The sequence below is a fragment of the Dichomitus squalens genome, assembly GCF_000275845.1.
Source record: "Dichomitus squalens LYAD-421 SS1 unplaced genomic scaffold DICSQscaffold_2, whole genome shotgun sequence".
NCBI classification, from domain to species: domain Eukaryota; kingdom Fungi; phylum Basidiomycota; class Agaricomycetes; order Polyporales; family Polyporaceae; genus Dichomitus; species Dichomitus squalens.
The window spans coordinates 1,405,681-1,424,216 of record NW_006766884.1 but is presented as its reverse complement, the minus strand read 5'-3'; the positions used below and the strand labels follow the sequence as shown (position 1 = coordinate 1,424,216).

The window sequence follows — 18,536 nt, the reverse complement described above, 5'->3', positions numbered from 1 at the left end:
CTGGCTCGATTCGTGGGCAGTCCTCATCAATCAGACTCTAGACAGCAGAGCGATCGCAGGACGTCCCTGCTCGAGCGAGCTGAAGCCGAGGAATACGACCCGTTCGCGGAATTTGAGGCATGGCTGACAAGTGGCGCTGTCGACATCGTGGAGGAGTGATTAACCGGGGGTCATTACATGCATAGTCGAGTCCAGCGATATGCCAAGCTATATGTATATGCTAGGGGAAGTATATGCTACTAAATGACGGAGTTTGCGAGTATCATGAAGCAGAAAATGTGCCAGCGGACTGAGACTGCTGCTCGGGCGTCGGGTCGGTGTAGACCCTGAGCACACCGCGGAACCTCTCGTCCCACTCAACATCCTTGTCTGGGCGGATGATGTTGAACCCCTCCTCGTCGCTTGTCCATCGCTGCTCCTTCTTCAGGGTCTCCGCACGAAGTTCAACTTCCGTAGGAGGCGGGTAGTCCCTCTCCTCCTTGGTCGGTTCCCTGGTTCCCCGCGCGAGTGCACGCGCAGTCTCAAGCTTCTTGGCGAGCCCGTCGTAGTACTCCTTCCGCGCCTTCTCGATCTCCGACAAGAAATCACGCACGACGGTCTTCTTGTAGTACGACTCAGCCTCGCGATCAAAGTCCAGGTCCGTTGGGGAGAGCTCGGCGAGGTAGGGCTTTTGTGGTTGCGTAGGGTCAACGTCGACATCTGGGCGAGCAAGCGCCTCAGCAGGGGGAGCGGTGAAGAGTCGTGCATTGCCCATAATGAGCTTGTACGCGGCTTCTGCACCGGCGCGCACCCTCGTACGCTCGTTGAAGAAGTCCCATATCATGAGCGGAATCTGAGTAAAGCCGATGTAATTCGTGAAGCTGACGAGGAGCATGGGGGGTTGAGGAGGGAGTGTTGCTGGGGGCGCGTTCAGGTGTGGAGGAATGGCGTCCTTGGGAGGTGGCGGGGCACGAAGGTTTTGTGTCGCGAGGACAGAAAAGGCAGGGTTTGAAGGCGGGAGTCGTGAAGGTGTAGGTAGTGGCTCGTCATCACCAATTGTAGCATCGAGGGGGTGTTCTGCCTCTGGCTCGTCGAACTTGCCGCCCGCCTCCAGTTGTTGAGCTAACCGCTCTTCCCTGTCGACCAGCTCCAACCCCTCTGTCCATCCGCGCTTGAGACCCCACATGTACTCTTTGAGCGTATGACGCCCCACGATGATGATGCCGCTGTCGACCTTGCGCTGACGTTTCTCCGCTGGAGTGCTACCCGGCAGCTGCATCCCACCAGTGAAAGGCTGATCCAGGCCCAACATGATTCGCCGATCTGCGCGAATCTCGTCTGCCACCTGTCGGGCAATGTCGCCTAGCCGGCGTCCCTTGACCATGTCATAGTCCACCGCGGCTGCGACTAGTACGGGCTACGTGTATACATGTGTGAGTTGAGACACGAAGTAGCAGGACAACATGACGCGCGAACCTTGACGTACTTCCGGAAATACCGCATACTTCGGTCGTAGTCCTCATCGCCCAACCATTTCGCGCCGTACACTGTCACTCTTCGCGGGAGCTCCATGCTGCCCATGGGCGTCGTCGCCAAGTCCTTGACCTTGTCTACATACTCCTGCCTTATTTTCTTGCACTGCTGGCGGTCGTAGATGTAGCAGCCCGCAACAGCGGAAGTGACACCGAGAAAGATGAGCCAGTTGCGAGAGGGAAGGCTAGGGCGTTTGTCGAGCCATGACGGGGGAATGCCAGTGTACTGCAGCGCGGCCCTCACGCCAGATTGAGGGGGCTGCGGTTTCGGGAAGACGGAGTCGCCTCCAGTCTTGGAGCTCGAGCTCATCGCCAGTGAGGGGGCGGGCGTCGCGTGCAGGTGGAACAGAATGGACCAGCAAAGATTTTGGACAAGTATACGACGCGCGCTCAACGCGACACTACACGCGATCGGCCCGGCAGCCGCCGGGCAACGGCGTCCTGCGGGGTTCGCCATTACTTTTGTTCACGACTGAATGCGCCATTAAATTCCGCTATACTATCGTTTTTAAGGAACATTCTACGCAGAAAGGAGCACAATGGATGGGCTCTGTAGCGCGATCTAAAGCAGCTTAGGGCGAGTGATTAGCCGGCGCAAGGCCAATGCGGACATTGGTGGTGTCGAACACGGCGTAGTAGTTCCTCAGTTACGGGCGAACTGTCAGTAAAAGCCCCTTAGATTGTGAGCTAAGGACGACGTACTCGAGGAACTTTTGCCCGATGAAGAAGTAAGTGGGGCCAGCGGTGCTGATGAAAGAGTAGTAATTGCCGTCATCGGGAATGTTCCAGACCGAGTATTCGTCCTAGCATCGAATCATGAGATCATCCTGGTGCATTGATTGAAAATAGGCGTCCAAGATACCTGAGGCACGAGGTACTGGTCCGGGGTGAGTTCGAATAAAGTGCCGCCAATAGAGAACGCGAAGTTGCCAGTGGGCTTAGCCGCGAACTTGGAGAGATGAACGTTATAGTCATACGTTCCGCCGGATACGTTGAGGAATGGCGTATACGCCGACTCAGGGATGTAGATGTTGGTTGTGCCCGTGTCAACAATGGCTGACCAAGAGTCGCCAACGTGTGTGCCGTTGTAGGTAATTTCATCCACGGTCAACCCCCATGAGGAAACATGGTCGCCGGACTTCCAGGTTGGCACGTAAGTGATGTTCCCAATATAATGCCTGTCATCGACACCACCGACTAGGTGAAAGGGGCAGACCAATCAGTGACTTAGACTGGTTCGGATTCAGTGCTGCACTCACTAGTAAGCTCGCCGTTGATCTCAAGTGTGGAGTTCCGCGACAAAGGAGCAAAATATACACCGAGCACCTCTTCTTCAATTACACCCTGGGCGTAGAGGTTGTCCATGACGGTTGGAACGAGTTCCGTGCCATTGACGGTACCATTGGTCTGAATGATCGCTCCGACACCTAGGATACCGTCGAGGCCTTGATAGCCATATCCTTCTTCGTAGCTCGACACACCGATGGATTGGTTGTGAACGGTGAGGCCCCCAAAGATGACCTATTGTGAACAGTCTCAGAAGAACGAATCGTCTCAGGCAACTAGTGGCCCACAGTGTCGAAGTACTCTGTTCCATTGAAATATCCTGAGCCGTAGGTAACCTCCACATACTAGCCGGTGCTGCAAATCTGTGAGACATAAAGCCAAGAAGCATAACCGAGGTCGCCTACTTGATCGAGGCCGGACCCGGAATGTAGGTTTTATTGGCACCGACCCATGTATTCGCGGAGCCTGTGTCAACAAGAAGGTAGAATGTCTATAGTCGTGACGCGTGATTTCATCGAATGGAGGCCCTGCTACTGACGAGAACGTACGTACCTGGGTACCAACAGTGACATTGGCCAGGTAGTTGATAGCATCGTTGGCAACTGGTACTGTAGCAAGCTCTGGGCGAGGAGCAAAACGAGAGATGTCCCGCTTGACCACATTTTGCATCGCGCGGGATCCAGACCTCTTCAAGGGAATCTTCACGGCATCTTTGGCACAGACAGAGGCGCATAAGGATGCCACAAATGCAACAGTAAGACCCACACAGACCATAGGGTGGAAATGAAGAGTAGGCAAGCTGAAGTCGTTGCAACACAGGCGCGATCTCCACCGTTATTGATATAGGCTGGAAGGCCGGCTCGCAGCACCTACCCATGTGGATCCGTTGCGATTTTTGCTCAATCTTTGATTGTCATGCTCACATGCTGATCTTCAGGTAACACTACGGCGGCAGTCAATGGCGTCAACAGCTACATGAGAAGGTCTGCAAAGCGAGAATGAGTCGCGTCGTGCGGTATCTCGGCGAGGTGGTCACCAAGTTAAGTAGTCGAGTTCAAGCCGGTACCGCGGCTCGGCGGTGCTGCATATGTAACGCCACTATGGCCAAACACGACCATACACAAGACCGCTTGCTGAGACAGGGCGCTTACCGCACTACTTACTCCTCATTGTGACTGGCGACCATGGCTGCTCTGGCTTCGTGGGTCTTATAGCTGTTCTGTGAACTCTATAGACTCCGATTGACGATAATGACAGAATCCTTCCAAAGCCGGTCAATGCTCCTGTGGTTTCGGACGATGACGATGATGTCGTACTTCAAGTTCAACCTCAAAAGCAAGCCGGACCTTCACAAGCCGTGATCATTCGTCAGGCAGTACCGCCCTATGGCCAAAGGAAAGGATGGAAGCCAACCTCATTAGAGGACTTTGGTGCGTGACTTCGGTTGTTTTCCCAACCTTCACAGGTCTTACCATCGCGGTAGGGGATGGTGGAGCGTACCCCGAATGTCATGTCGCGCAATACCCCCTGAACATGGGCAAGAAGAAGGTGAGTGGCTTCCAAACTCTCGTTGGCTTACGGCTCACTATCATCGCCAAAGACCGCGGCAGGTAACACGCTTGCGCTCCAAGTAGATGCCGAAGGGAATGTTCGTTACGATGCCATCGCGCTCCAGGGGCAGCGGGCCGGCAAAGTTGTCCAATCCCAGTTCAAGGACCTCGTCCCGATCGCCAACCGGAAGGACTTGGACGACGAGGCGCGAAACTTGGAGCGGCCGTCGGAGGAGGAGGTGCAGGCGACTACCGAGAAGACTCGTGCGGCGCTCGAGAAGCTCGTGAATGGGAAGATCAAGGCTGCCCAGCCTAAGAACGTCCCAGACAGTCAAGGCAAGACTTCCTTCATCCGCTACACCCCTGGCCAGCAGGGCAACTCCGATGCGTTGAAGCAGCGGATCATCAAGATGACCGAAGTTGTCGAGGATCCGCTTGAGCCACCACGCTTCAAGCACAAGAAGATTCCCCGCGGTCCCCCTAGTCCTCCGCCACCTGTACTTCGCAGTCCTCCGCGGAAGGCCACAGCCCAGGAGCAAAAGGAGTGGATGATCCCGCCCTGTATCTCCAACTGGAAGAACAACAAGGGTTACACCATTCCCCTCGATAAGCGTCTCGCTGCCGATGGCCGTGGTCTGCAGGATGTGGGTTCTCATTTTGTTGTACGGATGTTCATCGCTAATGCTGAGCGCTGGATTAGGTGCACATCAACGACAACTTCGCCAAGTTCTCCGAAGCTCTCTTCGTGGCCGACCGCCATGCTCGCGAGGAGGTCCGGCAACGTGCCCTTATGCAACAGAAGCTTGCGGAGAAGGAGAAAGCGCAGAAGGAAGAGAACCTACGCCTGCTCGCTCAGCGCGCTCGCGAGGAGCGTGCGGGGATTGCACCTCGTGCCGACCCAAAGCCCGCAGCGGAACGTACTGCCGCTATGCAGTCCTCACTCGGTGCATACGGCTCCGGTAGTGACTCAGACTCTGAGCCCTCGGAGGATGAGGAGGACGAGGATGCGGCGAAGATTCGGGACCAGATGCGTGCGGAGAAGAGGAGGGAGCGAGAGCGAGAGATGCGGATGAGCAACATGGGTACGGAACAGCGCGCGAAGATGCTTGCCCGACAGCAGAACCGTGATATTTCCGAGAAGATCGCTTTGGGGCTAGCGAAGCCTACGCTGTCGAAGGAGAGCATGGTCGATTCCCGTCTCTTCAACCAGGAGTCGCTCTCGGGCAGCTTCGCCGACGACGACGCATACAATCTGTACGACCGCCCTCTCTTCCATGGCTCGAGTGCCGCCGCTGCCATCTATAAGGCGCGCGGGAACATCACCGAGGGCAACCAGGACTCGTTCGGTGGCGGAACGGAAGAGGGTATCGGCAAGGCTCTCGATAACGACCGTTTCGGACTTGGCGCACCACGGGTAGGGTTCGAAGGAGCTCAGGAGCAAGAGGTTCGCGAAGGTCCCGTCCAGTTCGAGAAGGACTCCGGCGATGTCTTCGGTCTCGATAAGTTCTTGGACGAGGCAAAGAGCGGTCGGAAGCGTGGTCTGGACACCGAGGTGTAAGTTGTCCCGCATCTTTAGTGATTACGGTTCTGACTGATCGCGCGTCTGTCTCTATAGCGGCGGCTCGAGGAAACGACAGCAGATTGATCGGGCGGATGAGCGAGATTGAGGGTAATGGGACTGTCTCGAACTGCGTATGTGCTTGTCTCCATATGTTTTGTTACGCTACTACTTGTAATCTATGCGCATACATGAGGTACTCGAATTGTCCGACATTCGGATATGCAACGGATAGGGTCCACCTTGCATCGCAATTGCGACTACCGCCTGCAGCAGCCGACTTGGACTGGGCGTTCCGGAGCAATCTCAACAGAATGCCTGTGCTCGCTGCGACACCCGGCATCGGACTGGGTCCTCTACTCGGAATGGACTTGAAATTTTTTCGAGTTTCCTGCCCCCAAGGTTTGCGAAGTACTGTGATCGCCTGAAGTATGGGCGCTAAGCCGTGGCGGCGAAAGGTATATAGAGCCCCCGTTTTCTACCTCCAAGTCCCCTCATCCCCCTGCCCTCCCTCAAGCTCACCCTGCACCGGCGGGCCCGATAGAGCTGTAGGCAGAGGCGCGAGGCGACAAGGAGAACCTCCTGGTCCTCCCGCTCAGTGTACTCGCCTTCACTCTTGTTCGGGTACGCAGGTGGTAACCAAAACGATGACTATATATGCGAACACACCGAGGACCCCGACTACGATGAAATCAAGCCGAACACATAGCACATACGTCAACGCCAGCTTGGATCTCGTGGGATTGTAAGACATCTAACGGTCCCGTCGCCGGTCGTTTACTGGCTTCTCTCTGCAATTCCAAACGGACTTGCGACGAGTGAACTCTAACGACCGCCTCAAATAGCCCAATTTATGGCGCTCACAAAGCAACTTTCACTTGATCTGTACAGGAACGGTTATGTTGCAAAACCAAGCCGTCTCGTACCACGTTGGCGAATCAACTGACCGCTGGTTTTACCTTACAAGCAGGAGCGACATCTGACCATAGCATCCATTAGCCGCCGCGGTAGGGTCAAACAAGCTAGCCTTCTTCGATACAACTTTCTGTCTTCAAATATCGTGGCTCCCGCAGCGGATCTTCTCGAGCAACGATACGTGACCTAGGCCCATAGCGTGTCAGGCTTTGCATCAAGGTAGGGACAAACAGGGCCGAATCAGTTACGAGCGAGCATAAGGGCTGGGCAGCGACTTCTGAAGAAATGGTGTCTCGATCATCCGTAGCGGGGCCTATCTGCTTCTTGTAAGTGCCTTGTCCTCTGGAGCCGTTGAATGCTGACAAAAGGCAGACTTGAGAGTGCTAGTGATCCGCATGAGGCGCAAGGAGCATCTTGCGGCAGCTGATCAAGTGATTCGTGTGACAGCAAAGCTTCAGCGGCGACCATTCCAAACGGGCTTGATCCTTGTCAGTCGCACAGCCTCTGTCAAGCCCATCGATCCGTCCGAAATGCCGCCTCCTGATCCACGCCAGCCCGGGGCCGCACAGATCCTTTCGCCGCAAGTTTCTCTGAGTGTATGCAGAAGACAAGTCGCTCGAGCATGGAGCAAATCATTCCGGGCACAACCTGCTCTGGCACACCCAATAGCACTAGCCTTGACTGTCTCCGAACGCATGCATACGCAGCATTGGTACGGGGCTATTAACGATATTCTAGTGAACACAATACAGCAGGCGATCCAGCAGGCGATCATATTAGGCACGAACCCTATAAACATAGCCCCACTCAGGCTTCCAACATACACCAAAACGACCGATGTAGTTCTGCCGCCATACCTTCACGCACAAGACTCGCCCGTTATAAGTCTCGAGTGTAGACTACCATCGTTTCTACGGTCGATCGAGAGGCCCAATATTTTCGGACGTGCCCCTCCAGCAAAGTATCAAATACGTCTATCTGTGACCCTCCTTTTGTAGAGCTATTGTCTGTGACTTCCGTTAGGTAGAAGACGTACATCAGCACATCTTACCACTCAAGAGTCTAGAGGGGATCGATGCAGGGTAGTCCACAATCTCACGCCCGGGACGGATCGTACGTTCGATATCCATACTTCGGCGAACCAAGCCTTCAGTCGCGACCCGCATCTCAGCAAGCAAGCCCTTCCACACACCACGTCCGGACCAACTCAGTCGGGATCGCACGCAAGGCCAGGTCCGGGCTCGGGTACAGGTGAGTGACCTCTTACCCTGAGGGAGGGACTTTGGTCCTGGCGCATACCTTTCCGTGGTCCTCAGGATAAGTACCTTCCCCACGTTGTTCCTTCTGGGAGCAGCGTGCACGCGGGGAAACCAAAATGCGCATATCAAGGTGAGTCGTTACGTTGAACCTCATCGTGCATATAGTCCGCGTGGTACGAGCCCTTGAAACCATATACGCGCTCGCGACGTCTCGCTCATATCTCTAACGTGGACGAAGGAAAAGTTCGCAGTGGATGATTCTGTATGAAGGCTAACACGGTTTGTCCATTCTGGACGTGCACGGCGCGGACAAGTAGTGTAGCGTATGGTCAGGTAAGCTCGGTTAGGCGCCGCTTTGTTGGCGTTTTGTTTGGCCAGGACTTCGCCGAGGCAAGAGCTCGGCTCCACCGTTCGAGTTTGGCTCATCCCTCCACTCTGCTTGTTCTGAACACCCACAGCCCGCCCGCCGACGATGGGATTCCGGTCGCTGCTCCTTCTGCTGGCGCTGGTCGTCTACGTAACATTGTGCTCAGGCCGCAAGGCGTCCGCTTGGCATGGCCACACCTCCCCTGGATCAACGAAGATCGCCAAGTTCACGCCTTACTATGTTCCACCCGGTGCTAAGAGCTACGACTCATCCTCACCTCTTCTGCACTTTTCTAGGACTTGGGCTGAGTCGTGGCATTCGGCGTACGTCCAGAAAACGCTACGGTCGACTTCGGAGCCTGGAGCAAGCATGACTTTCACGTTCATTGGAACTGGGATCGAGTGGTTCGGAAACATGGACAAGAAGCATGGCTCTGCCTCAGTTTATCTAGATGGTGCCCTCGCTCAAATCGTCAGTGCATACAGCGACGTGGCTATGAAGCAGCAGCGTATCTTCTGGGCGTTCAACCTCGAACAGGGCAAGCACACCCTCAAGATCGTTAATGCAGGGGACGGTAACTCGACGTCTAGGGGCACAGTCACCGATATCGATGCGCTTGTCGTCACTTGGGGTCCTCCTCCTCCTCCTAGGGCTCTCCGGAAAGACCTTACTGTGGGTCCTCGGACTATGGCATCTTATAACCCATCTCTCGACATGTCGCCCCGGCAGGTCCCCGGAAACCAATGGACTCTAGTTCAGAAGGGCTCTACTGGCGTGCACGCCATGCAACTGGCCATCATCTCTGAAACTCACGCGCTTATCATCGACAAGGTTGAGCACAACCCGCTTACGATCTCTGGACACCCCGCTTGGGCGGCGCTCTATAACCTGAAGACTCATGCCCTACAGCCTCTCTCAGTGCAGTCGAACTCGTTCTGCGCTGGGGGTACTTTCCTTAGCAATGGTACCCTAGTGAATGTAGGCGGCAATCCTGTCGTCGAGGACCATACGGCCGCTGCTGACTTTGGCGACGTTGACGGCCTTCAAGCAATCCGTATCTTCGAGCCTTGCGAGTTTGATAACGTGGAGAAGTGCACGATTTACGAGAACCATGGTCGCATTCGTATGGCTAGCCCCCGCTGGTACAACACTGTCTTGCGTATCTCTGACGGTAGCGCTATGATCATCGGAGGCTCACGGAAGGGAGGCTGGATCAATAACGGTACAACCAATAATCCCACCATCGAGTACTTTCCTCCGAAGAGCATACACGACTCCAATGGGCTCCCGATTCACTTGCCTTTCCTCGTCGACACGTTGAACTCTAACCTCTTCCCGATCGCCTTCTCGCTCCCCGACGGCTCGGTGTTCATGGCGGCCAACCGCGACGCTATGGTCTACAACTGGAAGACTAATACTGAGCGCAGACTCCCTCGTATCCCTAACGGCGTCCGCATCACCTATCCGATGACTGGCACTGGACTCCTGCTGCCTCTGTCTCCGGAGAACAATTACACGCCTGAAATCTTACTCTGTGGAGGTTCGACTGTTGACGACACCAAAGCCGGGTATCAGATCTCTTCCCAAGATCCTGCGTCTTCCCAGTGCTCGCGTATAGTACTCACTGAAGCAGGTATAGCCGCTGGTTGGCAAGTCGAGCAGATGCCGAACGCCCGAACGATGCCCGACGCTGTCCTCCTACCTACCGGCGACATAGTCATCGTCAACGGCGCGGGTAGTGGTATTTCTGGTTATGGTAACGTCATTGGACAGGTCGGCGAGTCCAATGCCGACAACCCTGTTCTCACTCCGGTATTCTATGACCCGTCCGCTGCTCCGGGGCAGCGCTTCTCGTCGGCTGGTATGCCGACGAGCAACATACCCCGCCTGTACCACTCGGTTGCCACGTTAACTCCTGACGGTGACGTTATGATTGCTGGTAGCAACCCGAACCTCGATAGGAGCGAGGTCAAGTACGGCACGGAGTACCGCGTCGAGTGGCTGGGACCAGACTACATGAACAGGGAGCGCCCCCAGATTGTCGGCGGCGTGCCCAAGCTGCTCGGATTCGGCAAGACGGCGAAACTCCAGATACGACTTCCTGCCACTGTTCGTCAGGGATCGAGCGTCCAGGGTATGTAGCACTCTATCACGTGTATGCTCTCATCCCTGACCTTCCACGAGCAGTTGCCCTCATGGATCTGGGCTATATCACACACGCCGTACACGCTAACTCTCGCCTAGTGTACCTGGTCAACTCTCTCTCCTCCGATGGCACGGCCTTGACGATAACTGGCCCACCGGACCGCAACATTTATCCTCCCGGACCAGGATTCATCTACGTCGTTGCAGATGGCGTACCGAGTATGGGAGTGCGGCTACTTGTTGGCGACGGCAGTGGCCCTGAGGTTGATGAATCGGCTCTGAAGAAGTGAGTGTCCTCGGCGAATGTTTTTGGGTCACTACTTACGACTACCGTTGTGTGCCAGCGTCTTGGAGAAAACAGAAGTCGACCAATACGAGCAGTCCAAAGACAAATCGAACGGAGATGGCACCGAATAAAATGACTGAATCCGTTCGCAGTCTATCCCTGCTCACATCCTATGCTTTCTATATTGTTACGTGTTGCCGTCGTTTTGTAGCATTTAGGTGGCTTTGCAGCGATCTATCATTCCTCAAAGCTGGCGAAGGTCGCAAGCAATAGCTTGTCGTCGGCTACCCGTGGTTGATCAGAATCCTAGACTCTTGGTAAACAGTGTGTGTAGTACTAGACCCTCTTGTTGGGGGAGAACGGGTGAGGCGCCGATTCAAACCCGCTGGCGAAGAAATATTTTCTATTGGGGACCGAGAGCTGCTCTAGTCCGCCGCGAGGGTCGATCAACGACATGCACATACCGGAATCGGTTCGCAGCGAAGCGAAAAATGAAGCCATGAGGGGTGATTAACCTCTACCACCGGCGGGGATCGAACCCGCAACCCCCACCTTAGGAAGGTGATGCGCTACCATTGCGCCACGATGGCCTTTACGGCAATTAAAGCACAGCAATTCTAGGCTCATCAAGTACCCGGTACTTGATGCAGCAAGTATACTTCTGCATCTCGGTCATTGAACAACCGAAATATCGTGCGCGCGCCTCCAAAAGCCTCATAGCGGATCCCCTCAACATGCCGCAGCTCGATGCACTCAAACGCGTCTGTGGACTTCCGAGCCTTGACGACGGGTGTCCCCGTCTGATCCAGTCCCAATTCCGGAACGGCGATTTCTATTGACATCAACAGGAACAAAAATGAGCCATGTCCACTTCCACCCTCAGATGCCCCATATTGGATCGCCCACTCACCGGCATCAGCCAGATCGTGATCGTGGTCGTATTGTTTGAGCCACGCCCACTCTGCCAAGCCGCACTCCCCCACAAAACCCCCTCGCGTGACGATCCGCTCCGGCACTTGTACCCGGGGGGCTCGCGGACGCGGTGAAGTGATAGGACATAGAGTGCGTTTGCTCCCCAGGACGGTAGACACACCACAGAGCTCGCTTCATGCCGGCGCCCCCGGCAACGGTCTAGGCAGCCAGGGAGCAGTCGAGGTATGCAAGAGACCGAGGAGGATGGGCGAACAGCCAAGGCGCAGCGTACTTGGCTAAGATGTGAGGTGCCCGAGCCCGCTCCTCTGGGAGGAGAGACTCCGGATGGTCCACGAACTTCAAGCTCTTGAGGTTCGGTCGAGACCTGAACTGTAAACCAGCATGCATCGAGGTTAGCTTCTCTGGACAACGTCAGCATCCTCTCGGAGCACTCACCAGAGAGAGGATATCAGCGGGCGGGACTCTGACCTCCTGGAAGTCGGAGATCAGGAGGAGGTCGGTCAGCTTACGCGGGGAATAGCGGTCGTAATACCCGAGGACCTCGGGCGTGAGCACTGCGTGCCCAAGCTCGACGCCGAGGACCTCGAGGTCAGGGAATCGAGGCAGGATCTCAAGGATCGGCCAGGCTTCCCTCGCGTGAGACAGCCTAATGTGAAGCCGGCAGAGCCGCGTCTTATTCGCGAGGAAGTTCAGGGCGGCTTGTTGCAGGTCGGGCGTGATGCGCTCGTCCGCGAACGAGGCCAAAAGCTTGAATGACGTGAGCATGGGGAGCTCACCGGGCATGGAGCCCAGCACGGTGAGGACATCTGCCAGACTCGACTCGTTCGCCTCTACAGCTTTGCCCCCGGTGATGGTGAGGTCGGTGAGCAGCGGCGAACCCCGCAGTACTCGGCGGATAGTGTCGGGTTCGGCTCGAAGCAGGTCACCGATGACAAGGTTTCTCAGGGCCGGAAGGTCGCAATCCCAGTCGGGGTAGCTCGTGATGGTGAGTTCTTGGAGAGTTTCTGCGTTGGACATCACTAGCTCCCTTTGGCAACATGTAAGATGACTGTCGAGACTTGCTCTCTCATTCCACTGCAGCTCGAGGCGAAGCACTGTCAGATGCTGAAGTATGCAGGATAGATGGTAAGTCTCCAGAAGCAGCTTGAAGCTGTAACGGCAGCGATGAGCGATGCACTTCGCTGGAAGCACTGGAATGCTTGGCATTCAACTCACGGGAAGGATAGCTCCCGCAGCTTGGCCCTCGCCAGGCTGTCAAGCAGGTGCTGGGTCATAACAACCTCGCCGCCATCGAGGAGTGTCCACAGGAAGGCCTGAAGGTTCGGCATCACGGCCACACCTGCGCCAATGATGTCCACTGTTTCAATCGCGTCAGTATCCCCTCAGCTCAGATCGGCTCTCGTGGATTCAAGTTGTATCAACACACCAAAGACATCCTCCATCTTCTCATCAAACTCATGGAGAATTTCGTCCATAAAAAGGAAACGGACGGTCATACTCCGGACGGCTCGTAAGATTAGTTGCCCCGACGGGTGCTCAACAACATGGTCGAAGAATTCTGAGCAACGCCAAAACTGCGCCAATACAGTGGCTCGATCTTGGTTAGTGGCGTGGTGACCAAAAATCGTGTCCACGCGCCCGATTGGATGGACGCCGAACTCGAGAGCGATGTTCCGGAACACAAAAGGTCGCGCCAGCTCGCTCCAAGCCATGGACACTAACCGACAAGTGCGCTGCACGTCGTGGGTCGCAAAGCCGATGGTCGCGCTCCAGAGCTCTGGAGGTAAACGGGGGGCGTATGGGTACATGATCCGTGCTGATGCTGGGAGCAGGAAAGCAAGCGTAAGCTCTAGCAGTTCATACAAAAAGATGATGCTCACCTGGATGCTTCGGTCTCTGACTTGGAGGGGACTGGGATCGAAGCCCTCTTATATGCGGAGCCGGGCAGGAAAGCCGACACTGTGATCGTGGGCTTTGGCCACAGCTGCACATTTTGTGGAACAATAGCAGTGAGCGGAGGCAACATATCCTCGCTACGGATACGCAACCTCAAGGTCCTCATGCGTCGTCAACCCCGCCACGTCCGTGGCAGTGGCGGACTGTCTATTGGACAAGCGCCTTGCTGGCAACGGGCCTTGGCCCTATTGTCAAGGAGATAGGAGAGACGATGCATCAGGACAGAGCGCATGTGTATCCAGCACAATGCGCCCACAGAGCAAACGAAGATGATTGAATACTGTGGTCAAGCACTTATCTCAGGGGCACCGCTGTTTGGTTGATGTGAAATTGAAGGTCTCACTGCATGCTCGATGACTTGCCATGTCTGACTTGGTAGAGGTTTCACAGCAGAAAAGACAAAAACTACACCTGAGCGATTTGGAGGATCGAGGTGTCCACAGAGCTTTGAAGTTGCAAAGCTTGTTGTTCATAGCAATTGTGCGACATTTCATGGGAGACATGATGGCCTACTCTTGACTCGGCAGCTGCCGGAGGAGAACAGCCGGGGACGCGGTCACGAGGGCAACGCGTTTGTATGAAGGGGCGCCTATTGGCGGGGAAATACCAACATCGCGCATCAGTGTGACTGCGCCCGTTCTCAGCCACCGACCTGGCTCGCCAAGAGCCGTCTTGCCTTGCGCTGCCCTCCAACGAGATACATCTTAAATACTGGCGACATTCAGTGCAGACACAAACCATGGCCGCCATCATCACGCCTACAAACCTCACCATCATCGAACACTCCGCTCTCAAGCATCCCCCGTCTGCTGCCGAACCAACATGCCCCCTACCTCCTCTACCCACTGCTCTCACATGGAGCACAGACAACAACTCGGTGTATCTCTCTTCGGCCACTAGTGGCATCCTCCAATACGACCTCGCCTCGGGATCTCTCCAGGACGTTTCTGTACACGATCAGAGCTCGCATCCCGTCGTTGCGCTGCTCAGCAAAGATCGTGGCAGCACTCTAATATGCGCTAGGGGGCAGCAAGCTACCGTCCTGTCGTCTCAAGCCGGCAAGGTCGCTCATACGTTCGATACTCACAAAGCGACGATCACTTCCCTTTCACTCTCCAACGACTGCACCTTGCTTGCATCCACCTCTGCGCACGCCATCCACGTACACAACCTCACGCTTGCCTCGCATACTGTACTCAGAGGCATTCCCGCTGGAAGCGGCGACATCACCACATGTGCTTTCCATCCCCACTCGCGCACTAGGCTTCTCGTCGGTCGCGGAACCCAGCTGCTTGTCTACGATACCACCCGTCCCTCCGGTCCGGCCAAGGTTATACCCTTAGACAAGGAACAGAAGAAGCCCGGTTGCATTGTATCTATCTCATGCAGCCCGTTCAGCAAGACGCTGGTCGCTATTGCGTGTAGTGGCGGCATGGTTACTCTCATCGACCTGGAAAAGGAGAAGGGGTGCGTAGTCGTTCTCAATGCGTGCGAGCAGGCCTTGATCGTGCTTCACTGTCTAGCCTCTTCCGATCCGTCGTCATGCCTGCTCCCGTCACCTGTCTCTCGTTCTCCGCCGAAGGCGCCGCGGTCTACGCAGGCACGGAGAACGGGAAGCTGCTGATTCTCGACCTGCGCGCCCTGGACAAACCACCAAAGACGATTAGCGTTAGTGAGAACGGCGATCAAGTCATTGCTATTTCTGTGCAGGTACGTTATTCTGTTCAATATATTCCGGCTGTCCGTTGTCCTGATCCTGGTCTCCCGCTGCAGAGAAAGCTGAAGCCGGGAGAGGCGCAGGCAGCAAAGCCTGTCCCAACGGCGGCAGCGAAGCCTCTAGTTCAGCGCGACACAAACAAGGCCGCCCCCGCTGCACGTCGTATAGGCTCATCCACGGGACTCGACGCGGCAAAGAAGGCAGTCGAAGACAAAGTCGCAACGAAGAAATCTAGCGCTATCACTTCGACTACTCCCGCTAGGCGAACCACAACCAGAACTGCCTCCAACCCAAGCAATGGGTCTCCTGCTCCTAGACCCGCGGCCGCTGGCGCGCGTCGTTTCAACGCGGGTACGGTCACATCTCCAGTGGCCGGGCGAGCCGGAGCGCAGAAGGCCACCTTTTCGCCGCCCAGGTCGCCAGTGACCCTGTCGAACAAGAAGGATGATGAAGAGGAGGACGGCGAGTTGTCCGGTACGTGTTGTTGCCGCTCAGACCTCTCAACGTGCTAACGAATTCTGCAGTCCGTGTTGAGAACCTCCTCGCGCTTCCGAGGGCGAAAGAGCCCGCCGCTACAGTCGTGGACGACGACGAAGCTCCCATCACGGTCGTCCCCACGAGGGCCTCAACCATCCTATCTCGCGCATCCTCCCGCGGCTCGATCGGCCAGCCACCCCGCAGCCACGCTCGGACGGAGAGCGCCTCTCGCGCGTACGGCGGGCTTGCTGCGGGCGAGTCGCAGTCGCAATCGGCTTCGGCAGCCCATCCCCGGGTGCGATCCGCATCCTCAGGGAGCACCGCAAGCCGTGCTAGCAAGACGTCTGTAGCCTCCACGCGGCGCATCGTGTCCGGCTCTGGCTCTAGCTCTTCCAAAACCTCGTCTGCCTCGCCTCCTGCGGGAGTGGGTGCGCAGCGGAGGCGTGTGTCGGGCTCGTCTCTCGCCTCGAGGATCTCGCGCAGCCCGAGTCCCGACTTGCCGGGGACAGAGGAGGACGGGGGGCCTGTGACGCCCATCCCCGCGCACAAGCGTAAGGGCAAGGGTAAGGAGCGGACTGCGCTCGGCGTGCTGGGGACCCCGGAGATCGACGAATGGGTCAGGGCCGGGGAGGGGAAGGGGAAGGCCGCGGGCAAGGAAGGAAGACGGGTGGGCTTCGCCGGGGACAGCGAGAGCGAGAGCGAGGCGGAGGAGATCGCCCGTGCGGGAGCGAGTGCGGATTCGGACGAGGAGCTCGACGCGCGCGCGCCGACCAGCGCGAACGCACGGCTGCCCCCCGCGGCGTACGCGATGCAGGTCTCGCCGCGGCGCTCGTTCGCGGGGCTCTCACCCTCCGCGCGCCGCGCGGCGTGGGCGCCCGTGCCCTCCCCCCTGCGGAACCCGGGCGCGCCCCCGTCCCCGCAGGCGCGCGCGGCGCAGGACATGCTGCAGGCGCTGATGCGGGACGCGCTGTACGACTTCAGGCAGGAGACGAAGGCGGAGATCGTCGGGCTGCATTTGGACTTGATCCGGATGGGGACGGGGTGGAGGACGGAGATGCGGGAGGCGATGGGGGAGGTCGCGGAGGAGATCAGGGCGCTGAGGGAGGAGAACCGGAGGCTGAGGGAGGAGAACGAGAGGCTGAGGAGGGGGTACTGAGCTTGTGTGCGTGAGGGGGCGTGGACGTGCTGGACGTGCGATGTATGCGACTCTTGACTTGCCTTTGCGAATAGGTTATGGATTATGTATATGCTATGCTCTTGTTTGACGATCTTTTGAAGACGATCCGTTTCGGGCGTCGTACGTCCAGAGAGAATAGTATCCTGCAGTATCTATGGTCACAATGTACATGTTGGTAAGTAGAGTAGGTCCTTGTGAAGTCCGTCGTGGATGATCGTGAGAGGAACAAAGCTGCGACAGCATAAAGATACAGTGAAGTCCGTGCGGGAGGGTTGAGGAGAATCGAAGGGTAGACGACGTATCATGCATCGCCCAGTATAGTTGGATCGGGAGGAGATTGACCTAGATCTTGAAACGTCGTGCTAGAAGACTACAGAAGATCTGCGCTGCGCGGTCTGAGTTCTGGACGACGCTCGTACCGAAAACGAGTCCGGTGATCAGGGGCTCGAGGGCGTGGGTGTGTGCACCTCGCCCACCTCGTTATCCCAATCATCAGTTACGAGCGTGGTACTGCCGATGCTATCCACAAAGACGCCGTAGTACCCCGACGTCATGCCCCTCTCTGCGAGCTGCTCGTGCAGCCGCGCGTCTTCTCTGAGATCCTCACCGCCCTCCTCGTCCACCGCGATCTTCACGAGCACGTTCCTGGGCGTCGTGAAGTGGGGGTTGTACGTCTCGGGTGCCATGACGGCGCCCCAGACGATGTACGTGCCCTCGCGGCGGAGGGGGCGGACGATGAGGACGCCGACGTCGACGGAGACGGTGCGCGAGAGCGTGGCGAGCGAGCGGACCGAGCACATCGTGGAGGACCGGGACATGCCTCGGGGGAGGGGCATGTGCGCAGCGGGGCCCTCGTAGCGACGGCGCGTGGGGGTGGGCTTGAGCTTGCGGAAACGGGAGAACCGGGTCGAGTTGAGCGGGCCCCACTTGAAGGCGAGGTGTAGCTCCTTGGGCTTGATCTACGCCGGCATGTGAGTCTAGGATGGATGGGTAGAAGTGGACTGGGAGGACGTACGATGGTTTCTGGCGAGGAGAGCTCGCGGACGAGGGCTATTGGCTCGTCGACCTCGCTTGGGATATCCCATTGGGGGAGGCCCTTTGTGCTGTTACGGGGCCGGGGTGCATGCACGATGAGGGACATCAGGATCTGGCGGGCAACCAGTAAGCAGTACTTGAAGTGAAGTGAAGGGGGGTGAGTAGGAGAGATGGGTTGATGGTAATATATTTGCTCGCGTAGGAGGAGGACACAGCCGCGGGGCGCGGCGCAGCTACATCGCAAGGGCTGAGACGAGTTTATAACCTGGTGGCTCTCCGCACCGGTATGTCATACGGTATGTCATACCCGCTTCTTGGCCGCGCTGAAACTCAATGCTGAGGCTGCGGCGCTTGTCTGTGACC

At 56.8% G+C, this 18,536-nt stretch overlaps 7 protein-coding genes and 1 non-coding gene across 8 annotated transcripts; 3 read left to right on the top strand and 5 right to left on the bottom strand.

The window, feature by feature from the left end:
* Positions 1-149: 149 nt before the first annotated feature.
* On the bottom strand, positions 150-1,841 carry DICSQDRAFT_78265 (uncharacterized protein). Its single transcript, XM_007361321.1, has 2 exons — positions 1,456-1,841; positions 150-1,396 (listed from the first exon to the last, which is right to left on the bottom strand). The coding sequence occupies exons 1-2, from the start codon at positions 1,819-1,821 to the stop codon at positions 263-265; spliced, it is 1,500 nt and encodes a 499-aa protein (XP_007361383.1). The 5' UTR covers positions 1,822-1,841; the 3' UTR covers positions 150-262.
* A 242-nt stretch (positions 1,842-2,083) lies between these two features.
* On the bottom strand, positions 2,084-3,572 carry DICSQDRAFT_49723 (acid protease; the record flags this gene model as incomplete). The annotated part of the gene is made up of 8 exons (XM_007361320.1): positions 2,084-2,153; positions 2,214-2,314; positions 2,374-2,708; positions 2,771-3,032; positions 3,086-3,142; positions 3,170-3,198; positions 3,219-3,288; positions 3,351-3,572. 8 exons carry the CDS (start codon positions 3,570-3,572, stop codon positions 2,084-2,086), a joined length of 1,146 nt encoding a protein of 381 aa, XP_007361382.1.
* A 403-nt stretch (positions 3,573-3,975) lies between these two features.
* DICSQDRAFT_152115 (pre-mRNA-processing protein 45) lies at positions 3,976-6,132 on the top strand. The gene is made up of 6 exons (XM_007361319.1): positions 3,976-3,999; positions 4,056-4,228; positions 4,282-4,346; positions 4,399-4,992; positions 5,049-5,902; positions 5,964-6,132. Exons 1-6 carry the CDS (start codon positions 3,983-3,985, stop codon positions 6,013-6,015), a joined length of 1,755 nt encoding a protein of 584 aa, XP_007361381.1. The 5' UTR covers positions 3,976-3,982; the 3' UTR covers positions 6,016-6,132.
* Positions 6,133-8,552: 2,420 nt separating this feature from the next.
* DICSQDRAFT_97940 (copper radical oxidase) lies at positions 8,553-11,009 on the top strand (the record flags this gene model as incomplete). Its single annotated transcript, XM_007361318.1, has 3 exons — positions 8,553-10,581; positions 10,632-10,878; positions 10,937-11,009. 3 exons carry the CDS (start codon positions 8,553-8,555, stop codon positions 11,007-11,009), a joined length of 2,349 nt encoding a protein of 782 aa, XP_007361380.1.
* A 387-nt stretch (positions 11,010-11,396) lies between these two features.
* On the bottom strand, positions 11,397-11,468 carry DICSQDRAFT_t18. The gene has a single exon. It is a non-coding gene; the product is annotated as a tRNA-Arg (tRNA).
* A 541-nt stretch (positions 11,469-12,009) lies between these two features.
* On the bottom strand, positions 12,010-13,619 carry DICSQDRAFT_165816 (uncharacterized protein; the record flags this gene model as incomplete). Its single annotated transcript, XM_007361317.1, has 4 exons — positions 12,010-12,180; positions 12,247-12,961; positions 13,027-13,168; positions 13,238-13,619. The coding sequence occupies 4 exons, from the start codon at positions 13,617-13,619 to the stop codon at positions 12,010-12,012; spliced, it is 1,410 nt and encodes a 469-aa protein (XP_007361379.1).
* An 887-nt stretch (positions 13,620-14,506) lies between these two features.
* DICSQDRAFT_165815 (WD40 repeat-like protein) lies at positions 14,507-17,117 on the top strand (the record flags this gene model as incomplete). The annotated part of the gene is made up of 4 exons (XM_007361316.1): positions 14,507-15,234; positions 15,291-15,477; positions 15,541-15,958; positions 16,009-17,117. 4 exons carry the CDS (start codon positions 14,507-14,509, stop codon positions 17,115-17,117), a joined length of 2,442 nt encoding a protein of 813 aa, XP_007361378.1.
* Positions 17,118-17,575: 458 nt separating this feature from the next.
* Positions 17,576-18,279, bottom strand: DICSQDRAFT_165814 (uncharacterized protein; the record flags this gene model as incomplete). The annotated part of the gene is made up of 2 exons (XM_007361315.1): positions 17,576-18,097; positions 18,154-18,279. 2 exons carry the CDS (start codon positions 18,277-18,279, stop codon positions 17,576-17,578), a joined length of 648 nt encoding a protein of 215 aa, XP_007361377.1.
* Between the last annotated feature and the right edge of the window lie 257 nt (positions 18,280-18,536).